This window comes from Xiphophorus couchianus, chromosome 11, assembly GCF_001444195.1.
Source record: "Xiphophorus couchianus chromosome 11, X_couchianus-1.0, whole genome shotgun sequence".
NCBI lineage: Eukaryota > Metazoa > Chordata > Actinopteri > Cyprinodontiformes > Poeciliidae > Xiphophorus > Xiphophorus couchianus.
This window is the reverse complement of record NC_040238.1, coordinates 32,276,468-32,287,526: the sequence shown is the minus strand read 5'-3', so window position 1 is coordinate 32,287,526 and position 11,059 is coordinate 32,276,468. Positions and strand designations below refer to the sequence as shown.

Sequence of the window (11,059 nt, the reverse complement as noted above, 5' to 3'; positions counted from 1 at the left end):
CTTTTCCATCTTAGCCAACAATGATATCTCATAAAGTGGAACTTTCCATAACAGAATTAATCTTTGGACGGACTCAAGAAAACATGGATTTGCTCTTCTGTCACTGCAGCATATTGTCCACTTTGATGGTGCATGTGAGGATATCAAATGCTCTTCTGGCTGCCACACTCCAGATGGAAGAAAATAGGCTGTGGTCTATAAAAATGAAGTTAGATGTAAGTACAGCACTCAAATCTAAGGGAGAAAAAAAGCTTTTTCTGGGGCATTTTGTTGTTGTCAATTGGTCTGAGCAACTTGCTGTAATGCAGGTAATAGAGCTACTCTTCTCCTTTCATCTTCGGGTTTTGTGGGTATGTGTGTGTGTCAAAGCATCGGGGAGGGACAAAGGTGCAAGAGGAGCAAACACAACCAGATGATAGTCAGAATGACAAAAACATCATGTTAGGTCATTGCCTAAGGATCTGTCTTGGTGTGAGTCTCCTCTTCAAACATCTGCCTTCATTATCCACAAAGCTTCAAATACTGAGAGCCCAATTTTAATTAGAGTTAAAAGCATTACTGCACTTCACCAAATGAATGTGTGGAAACGATTTGTCATCACTGTAAACCAATAGATTAGGTTTAACATTTTACAATAGCATGCATCATTAGAAATATGCTAAAGTATTTGTCTGCTTACATATTTCTTTTTTTAATGCTTTTTGTTACACTTAAATGTTTCAGATCGTCAAATAAATTTCAATACAAGACAAGTGCTTTGAATAAGTACAATAGGCTATTTTTCCAGGGGCAGTGTGGTGTTATTCCAGGCAAATAGTGACATGTAGTAGCACAATAAAATATGTTACCTTTAGTAGTTATAAAAATATTGCATATATCAAATATGACTTAAAAGAAATTTGACTTCACAATTTATTGCCTTGAAATTGGGCCTCTGTCTCTTTAAGTAGCTCCTGCTCTTTTCACACTCCACCTTAAGCCCAACATCGCAGCAACGTGTATCCATTAATCTTTCAGCATCAATCTTCAGGACACTGGACTGAGAATTATCTCATATGATGAGCTCAGCAGATGCGCAGTTCCACCAGTTGTTTGCCAATTGCTCCTCCAGAAAATTGCTGCTGCTGCTGCTAGTTTGAAGGAGCTGAGTGTGAATAGGGTGGGCAGGAGTGCTATGTGAGGAAGCTTGGCTTGGAAACTGCAGCTCCAAAAACGAGCTGCCTCAAAAAAGCAGCACTTGGTAAGACCAAGCATTTCTGCACCCAGAATTGTTACCTCAGGAGATTAAAGGATTTCTCAAATATGCATGAAAGAACAAAAGTAACATAATGTAAAGCTGAAAAGAGTCTAATGTCAGACTACAATAATAATATCAATGATCAATTTAGTTATTAAGAGATCAAGCTATCCAAAACAGTCTGTACACACTCGGGCCCTCTTTTCTAAATCATGAATTGATTGTAATAAACCACATTTTTGAAGGTCTGTTTACTGCCTGACCTCTGCAATACAGAAATTGCTGAAGCACAGCCCGTCTGTTTATCTGTTCTTAAATTTCTATAGATTAGGACATAATATGTCTTTGAAAATATTTTAGCCCACTTAAAGCTGTAAAAGTTAATCTGGAAATGATAACAAAGCCATCTCTAATGCTTTGGATTTCACTGAACAACACTTAGACCTATCATCCACAAATGAAAATAACATGAAACGGCAGGGAACTAGTCAAAGCCCACCACTGAGTCCAGCTCTCAATGGCTCAATAACGCAAACAAGAAAAGGTTTTGAAGTGACTTTGACAAAATCTGTGCAGTTACTTTTTCTCATAGGGCCAGGTAGATTTGTCTATTTATTAATAAAATCCTCATTTAAAAACTTTTTTTTATTTACCCAGGGTTTCTGTGTTTGAAATTAGCTCATCGGAAGCATTTAGGTTTGACATAAATGCAAAAACAAAAGAAATCTAAGGGGATAGTTTTTCACGACATTGTAGCATCACAATATGATACACTTAAAAAAATAGAAGCTTTCCTCACAGAAACAAAACCAAATATTTGTTTTATTCATACGCACTTTGGACCTTCCAGAATTATCCATATCATTTTAAAGCTGCCTGCCACCATTTGGATCAATGACAAATGTCAGTAGGTAATCTGACCCAATACACAGCTAACAAGTATTACTAGTCATGTCCTCAAGGCATCCAGATAAACCTAAGATCTCTTCAGATGCCCTTCAAAACCCATGAAAACAATAATCACACATTTAGGCCCATGGCAGAATTACTTTAATTGGACATAATATGGTCAACAAGCAAACCAGAGATGGTTGTGATTATTTTCACAGGTCTCCAGCAAAATTTAGTCTAACACCCCTAAAAAAATAAGAAATTATCATTTTTACTATAAGAAGCAGGAATAAAGCCCAAATGAACAAGAAAAAAAAAAAGATTTCTCCCAGGCACAAAGTTAAAGTCAATTGTTTGTAAAGGATGCTATTTAGCAGCTTGCAAGCAGCACTTGTATATGTTTGATAGAGGCATGTTTACAATGTTGATGAACATCCATTATGGATTTGCAGTAGGCTGGGTGGTGTGAAGTCAAGTGCCCAGACATTTGAATCAAAGAGAACATGAGGGCTCCTCAGCATATTATAAATGTTCCAACGCTCATGACAGATGACACTTGGGAAGGATTATTGTATAGTATGCTAATAGATACAGAAGCCCACAGTATTTTTGCCTGCTGAGCAGAAGAGAAAAGAGTGCTGAACAGAGTGCACTAAGGAAGCAGATATGTTAATATCTCAGTCTAATATAAGAGGATTGTCATTCACTGCAACTTGGCAATCATAGATGTTAGAGCACATTGATTGTCAGGAACGACTATTGTATGAGTCTTTCCTGACAAGACTCATACATGAGTTTTTATATTACATTTCTGTAATATAAAACCTCACATATTATTTCAATCACTTTTTAAACTCAGATATTACTCCAAAAATGCCAGGTATCCCTTCCAAAACACACATTTTCTATTTAGATTTGTGGACATGTACCACATGGTCTCTGACTTGAGGCACACCATTGTTGTCTTTGTGTGTTTCCCTGCTGTCAAGAGGCACATAAACAATAACAGATTCCAAAGAGTTGCACAGCCTACCACACTCTAAAAAGTGTGTATTTGTAAATACATTTTTTAGTGTGTAATGACTGTGAAAAAACAGCCAACTAACATTGTCATACAAGTTTCAGAGATGAATGATATATAATTAAATAATATATAATTAAAACCAGTTACAAATCTAACATTTTCAGAGAAAATAAATTAACACCAGACCAGTAAAAGCTTTGTTTGGGAAAAAAAAACGTCCTCACCGAGATATGTGTCATGATGTGGGGTAAAGTGGCGGTGAGGCAGACACTAGAAGACCCAGGTAAGATGAATAATGAAGGTTTTAATGAAGAATAATCCAAAGGAAATGAACACAAAAAAGATGCACAATCCAAATCCCTGGCAGCACTGCTGAGCGGAAACTAAAGCTCAACACAGGTAGCAACAGAAAGTACAAATGGACTGAACAAGACTCACGGCAGAACAGACACAAAATAAGACGACTAACAACAAGGACCCGACAGAGACACTGAGACACAGGTGATATTAAATACACAGGAGGTAATCAGGGAACGAGACACACCTGGGACAACACGGAGACTCAGAGACACAGAAAACTTGAAATAAATACACAGAAAAACACAGATCGTGACAAGATGGACAAATCAGGATTGTGTCCTATCGTTTTCAGAAATAAATCTTTGTTGTGGACAACTCAAATTAATGGTGTGCATTTGGGGATGTCCAGGGAAAAAGACTAAAATATTAATGTGTAATCACATACCAATGTTAAACCTGGAATGATGGTGTGTGGAGGTTCAACTTAAGGTTACCACTGGTAGTGATTTGGGAAACTTGAATAACATGGTGAAAAGATTCACACTTTCAACAAACTACTTGGGGATGAATGGAAATCCATCTACATTACTTAAGTTTAATACATGTTTTCTTCATCTCAGTGCAGGTCAGTGAAAAAGGTCATTACTAGCAGTGACCATTTGTGCAGAATTTGAGGTAAGTTCTTAAAACCTCCTGTTGAACCGGTGTGTGAGGAAACAGTCCTCAAAGAAAATTTAAATTGATGAAACTAATTTATTTTCATCCTCAAAACATGTCTCTTAAAAACTGAGCTGATTGATCATCAAATAAACTGATTCAAAGTTTCACATACCAAATGCTACTGATATTCTGAAACTACTTTTCCGTTGAGATCAAACAGATTTTAAGTGTCTTGCTTTGGACTGAGACATCATTTGGAACTCGCTTAGAGGGAAATGTCATCTAGCAGACATACAAAGCTCTTGAATGAATACACAGAGCTCTTCAAAAAGCAACCTGTTCATGTCTCAGACATAACAAGATATACCGTATTTACCTCACCACAAAAACAACAAAAGATAAGAAAATTAAACTGTGAGAACACTTCATGAGGGTGGTGGGATACAGTAGAAAAGTGTTTCTCAAACTTTTTCAGGCTGAGAACCACTTAGCCCATTTAACAAACAATCATGGGGGCGTGCTGTGGTGGCGCAGTTGGTTAGCACGCCCCACGTTTGGAGGCCTTAGTCCTCGACGCGGACGTCGCAGGTTCGACTCCCGGTCCCGACGACCTTTGCCGCATGTCTTCCCCCCTCTCTTCACCCTCCTTCCTGTCTGCCTACTGTACAAAAAAATACAAGCCACTAGCGCTGCAAAAACTCTTTGGAGAAACAAAAAAAAAACAATCATGGACCACCTAACCTGAACTTGCACCTGAGATACTTCATCTTTATACATAAAGCAACCTGAAATGAAAATATTAGTCTCTTAACTCACGTATTGTTGTTTTCTTTGTTCATCCTAATGAGAAGAGTGGTGCTGTTTGGGAAATGTGACTGGCCAAACAAAGCAATGAACATGTCTACTTGGGTATTTTGAGTTATTCACAGATTCTGAAAGTCTAAGCTTTCCAATGATGTCAAACACATAGAAATAAAAGAAATTGTTCTTTACTACCAAGTGGAATGTGCATTAATAACAACAAGGGCTATTTGTGATTTAGAAGCACAATTAAAGAAAAATAGACTTGAGTTTCTTTAACGGAAACAAAAAATCCTTTTCAGCACCATTAAATATAAAAATAATCCACCCATTTCTAGCTATTGTATTTAATTAATGTAATTTAATCATTTTCATTAAATAAAAATATCAATAGCTGTAGACATGTAAGCAGAGCATCACAGGCAAACAAATTAATAAAAAAAAAAAAAAAGAACAGTTCTCACTAACTGAGACGAGTCTTACCGCATAGAGGCGTTCAAGGAATCCAATCGCTAGTGAGCGACACATCAACACTCAGCAGCTGTGACTTAGCTTCCTCGAAGCATATAAATTGCCCTCGAGTTGTTTTCTTTCCACCAGTATCTGCAGCCTTTGAGTGACTTGGTTTTAAGCCAGTTCTCCATCATTATTTTTTAACGCAATCCTTTTCTAAGCTAGCTGTAACGTCGCAAATTGAGCTCAAGTCACGGAAACTAAACGTTCGTTTACATGCAGTACCTCGCGGACCATTAGGGGGCGCCCGGGGACCACAGTTTGAGAAAGACTGATTTAGACCAACAACTTGTTTTTTATTTTATCAATTTATATTACAAGTTCAACTAGGCCTCAGTCTGACTAAATTATTTGATTGCATTAATATGAATTGGATTAATACATTTAGATCAAATATGATTGAAGATGTCTGTGAATTAGACCCGTTTGTCTTGTAAAGTACTTTGAAATTACCCTTGTGGTATAAAAAAACTCAACTGACCTCTGAAGATATCTTTTGTATGAAAGTGTGTACAGGCATGAAAATGCATCCATCCATAAATATGGATCTACATTACTGTGTGTGTAGAGAGATGTGTAAATGTATGGATGCTTATATTAACTGTTTTGATATTTTTCTAAAAGTGTTCTTCTTTGTTGGTAGATCTCTAAGAAATGTTGATTTCATCTACATTCACCAATTAGAATTTTCAAGTCATTGCTTGTGGTGTTTTTTCTGATCAGAAACATAAAAAAAAACAATTTGTAGGCTTCACATTTGTGTATGCTATGCTGCAGGTAGAGTTGTATTTTATGGCATTAAATATGGCATAATTTATGACAAATTTAAAGCTGAAGACATGGTGATCTGTTGAGTGTGATAGTCATGAATTATGGTTGGTTGTTGGTTTATGATGAGAGTATTATCATCACGAGTAGTACATTACCTTTGTCTAGTAAGGTTTATATAATAAAGAAAACAATATTACTAATCAATAAGTAGCCAGATCATTATTATTATTATTATTATTAGTAGTAGTAGTAGTAGTAGTAGTAGTAGTAGTATTAGTAGTAGTAGTAGTAGTGATGTCAGTGTCTATTTCTGAACTTGCGGTCTTCCATGAATCTGGAGTATTTGAACCTGGAGTTTTATGGGGTAGGACAATCTCGATCCAAAAGGAGAAGTGATTAACAACTATGGCGATATATCAATGTCAAGCTCAGTCGACATTTCTTTTGTCGACTCTGGTAGCACCAGAAGCACAAACTTCCATTAGAAGCCTTAAAGCAGCATAAATATATAATGCTTTAATAAACTTCTGTATCTGGTGCAATAGAGCTGTAGATTACTTCAGGTTTCTTTCTACTTATTATTTAAAAGTGACACCTGAAAATGAGGATGGATTTTTAGCATTGTGATTTGCACTGTTCAGTGTGTCTTTAAACAGCTGCAAGCTCTTCAAAAACACTTCTCTGAACACAGCACTTGAGAAAATGACGCACTAATAGCGAGTCAAATGTTTTACAAGATGACAAAACCCGCTTAACGCTGCAAGAACAAATCCATCAGGTGATTCCATCTGTTAGCAGTTTACATTTTTTTCTTTTTAATGCAACTTGTCTTTCTTGTGTGCTTCATTTGTGAGACAAAAAGCATTCAGCGTGGACCGAATCAACACCAACAGAACACAATTTATACTTCCAGCTTCCGCTATGAAGGGAAAAACAGCAAACTAATGGACTGGAGCGCAACTTACTCTCAGTAATTAATTTGTTCTCTCTCCATCTCATCAAACGGAAATCCAGTCCAAGGATTACAACTTCCGCTCGAAAATCTCCCCCTAATTGCCTAATACCATTGCAGCTCAAATTCTGTCTATATTAAGGCACTTTGGCATTAAGTGGACTGATTGGATATGTGATGAAAACACCGGATCAGCAAATTACTGCATAAGGCTTTCTGTCATAAATGGGCGCAGGAGCGGCACTTGTACTCCCACAGATTTTATACTGACAATTACAGTCAATCTGGACGGAATTACTTGACAGACCTGTGGCCCCTAATCCTCCTGTGAGGAAAGCTGCAAAACTATTAGAAAAAAATGATCCAACGTGAAGCAGGAGCGCGGGAATTCATTTTTAGTTTTAGAAACGGGTTTGTTCTCATTGTAGCCCATAGGCCTTCCTTCTGATAACTTGTATCAGAGCTGCCTTCCTAAAGGAGACTAAAAAACGATAGAAATTACTTTTTTCGGCAACAGAAAACGTCACAATCGGTTTCTATTTGTCGGAATTAATTGAATAATATATCAGTCATTTAAGGTTCGGATTGCATTATTTTTCAGATATATTAACGTCAAAATGTAGCAGAACCCATCCACGTGGGGTCCGAGGGCAGTAAGGCTACTGCGGCCTGAACCTCCATCAGAGTTTTAGCTGCTTTTCAAATGATTTATTGTGTGGTCACAGGTGCGCTGCTTATCTCAAATCAGTTTCCTTTTTTTCCAGAGCCTTTGAATGCGTCCAAAACCAATCAGAACGAAGAGCCTATCCCTCACGCGGCCCTCTCTGACATACACAAATCTAATTGGCTGATGGGCCAATCAGCTTCCCCAATCCGCCACTCTGCCTCAATAAGTCCCACTAACGCCCCCTCCTACCGACAGCTGAGTGATGCCCGGCACCGTGTCGCTCGGCTTTCACACACAGGGTGCATTTAATCCGCGGAAGCTCGCAAGGGACAGTCAGATGCTGGTGCAGGTTTAAGGAGAGGGAGGAAAACACTATCACCATGAGTGTGAACTATGCGTCCGCAGCGCCCACGCAGAGATCCACGTCATTTTTCATTGAGGATATCCTGTTGCACAAACCAAAGCCACTGAGAGAGGTTATTCCCGCGCCCTTCTGCAGCTCCCTGGCCTCCAGAATGCCCATCCTGGAGTATGGATATCCTCTGATTCCGACGCCAATTCTGGCTCCTCATCCTCACCCACTCCATAAGCCGGAGCATCACCAGTACTTTTTCACACCTGGTAAGAACTGGGAGGGCGCCGGAGGTTCAAGTTAAGGCCTGGAAGAGAAAATTGTCACCAACTCCTGAATAAAAATGCTTTTGGAGCCTGTTAGACTTTTTTTTTCCAGGAGGGAATAGCAAAATATTTTATCCGATTAAATTGTGACTGCTACTTTTTATGTTAGGGTTTTAAAGTTTAGATTTTTTTTTTTCTCCAGCTGCTAAAGTGACAAAATTGGAAATTAACTTTACTTAAAAAAAACACCAGCAGTTATTTAACTATTATTTAAACATACTTTGAATAAGTACTTATTATTACCGTTTCTGAAATTTAAATATTATCGATGTTTTCTCAACTATTAAAAAATAACAGAATTATAGAATATTATAGAACTGTGCAATGGGGCTAAACTGATATGGCATTCATTTATGTAGTTTGTTTTTTGCATCAAGTTAGGTTATTTTTATTTTCCTCTAAAAAAATCTTGTTAGTCTTGAATAGTTTACATATAATAGTTACATATATGATTTGCACCGCAAATCCAATTTTCTTTCTTTTGAGCGAATGTTCTTTCCGATCTTGGGACTCCGCAGATAGATGTGACTTGTCTTGATGTTCAACAGGGATGCAGATGCCGGCTCTGTTCCAGCACCACGCAGAGTTACCAGGGAAACACTGCCGGCGCAGGAAGGCCCGAACCGTGTTTTCTGACTCCCAGCTGTCCGGACTGGAGAAGCGCTTCGAGATCCAGCGGTACCTGTCCACACCGGAGAGAGTGGAGCTGGCCACGGCGCTCAGCCTCTCCGAGACACAGGTGCACGCAAACACACCTTACACTTCTATCCAAACACTGCAGGATAATCATTTTCCACCGATCCTTTTTAAAAAAATATAATATTTACAACGTGATAGTGAACCTGTCTAAGAAATGAAGCTCTGCAGGTATACACAGAACATTTTAATTCTACAGTTTTAAATACACTGACCGTGTGACAATGGAAATACACTCCATTTAATTGTGATGTGTTCATTCAGACAAAACGGTGCAGTTTATGTAAGTTGTTGAGATTGCTGGGGCCAATTAATATTTTTATTTTATTTATTCACTGTTTAATTTAATTTTTATTTTACTGCTGTCTCATTTTTAATTCGCTTTAACAGAAAGAAGATCTGTAACCAAGAAACCAAGCGTTCAGTAATGATTTGTTAGATTTTATTGAATCACCAGAACGGCATATATAAATATAAACAGCAGATTCCATTTTTGTTATAATACAAGAACTACATTTTGCATCTTGTCTATTTGACTTTTTAATTTTAAGACTAGCTGCTTGATCAAAGCGAGATTTGTATGCGTAAAAGAGAATTGCGTTTGCGAGCTTAAACGATTGGTGCGTAAGCGGCGAGCTAAAATGTAGCCTTAATTTTTTTTTTTAAAGTTGTCATCTTTAATTTTAATTTATTATTACTATTATTATTGGATATATTCCGGTATCAGAGATTCATATTTGAACGCCCTCTTCTCTCCGCTGCAGGTTAAAACGTGGTTTCAGAACCGGCGAATGAAACACAAGAAGCAGCTGAGGAAGGCGCAGGATGAGCGGAAGACCCCAGCAGAGATGGAGCGCTGCGCAGAGAACTCCAGCGCGGAGAGCGACCTGAACGAGAAGAGCGCGGAGGAGCTGAGACGCGGCCTGGAGGCGGACTCATACATGCTGGAGGAGAACGACGACGACGACGACGACGTGGACATCGAGGACGATATTTGCTCCACAGATCATCTACTATAGGAGCACACCTGTAAGCATCGGCCTCTGCTAATGAAACACAAACTCTGACTTTTCTCCAGAGATAAAGAGTTCAATGTGAGCTCATTATTATTATTATTATTATTATTATTATTATTATTATTATTATTATTTCCTTCTACAGAGTCTAAACCTGGTAAATTCGTGTTATTTCGTATTTCTGTAAATTCCTGTACATAAGTCTAGCTCCGTCATATAAACGCATTGTGCAACCCCGCCCCTCTCATACATTTGCACTTTCATCCCAAACAAGATATCTTTCTCTCTTTTTATCTCATGTTTAAATGTCTTTTGCAGTTTGTCCATTTTGTTGGAAAATGTCTGTAAATATACACATACAAAATATATTGAAACAGCACTGGGCTCCCTTTATTCGGCTGTTTTTATTTCAAGTGTGGAATCTCTGTTTTTACCGTTAAGGTATACTTCAACATCGATCCGTGTTTTTTTTTTTTTTTTTTTAACAATCAGGTTTTTAGACAATGAAAAATCCACTCACGCGCTTTAGGTCAGGTCGTGTGATGCTGATTGTTTCCCTCCATCCCTGTCACGTGGGCGCCGCTGTTTGAGGTTAAAAACTAAAATAAGATAAAAACCCTAAAGAACCACAGCAACAAATGAATGAAATGATATTCGATTTGTTTTTTTCTAAGTCATTTGTGCGTTTTTCAACAAACAACACAACGATTTTTTACTAGCGGTGCTCATAGTTGAGAGGTAAAATTCAGTTCAGTGATCACCAGCAGAGGGCTGCTGGAACGGCTTCATTGTTTTCTGTTTGTTTGTTGACAGCGTGTTGTCTACATTGCATGTTCATTGTGAGGGATTGCTG

General features: G+C 38.0%; 1 protein-coding gene across 1 annotated transcript; it reads left to right on the top strand.

Moving 5' to 3' along the window:
- The first annotated feature begins 8,085 nt into the window (after window positions 1-8,085).
- bsx (brain-specific homeobox) lies at window positions 8,086-10,585 on the top strand. The gene is made up of 3 exons (XM_028031914.1): window positions 8,086-8,437; window positions 9,043-9,233; window positions 9,955-10,585. Exons 1-3 carry the CDS (start codon window positions 8,197-8,199, stop codon window positions 10,207-10,209), a joined length of 687 nt encoding a protein of 228 aa, XP_027887715.1. The 5' UTR covers window positions 8,086-8,196; the 3' UTR covers window positions 10,210-10,585.
- Window positions 10,586-11,059: the final 474 nt, after the last annotated feature.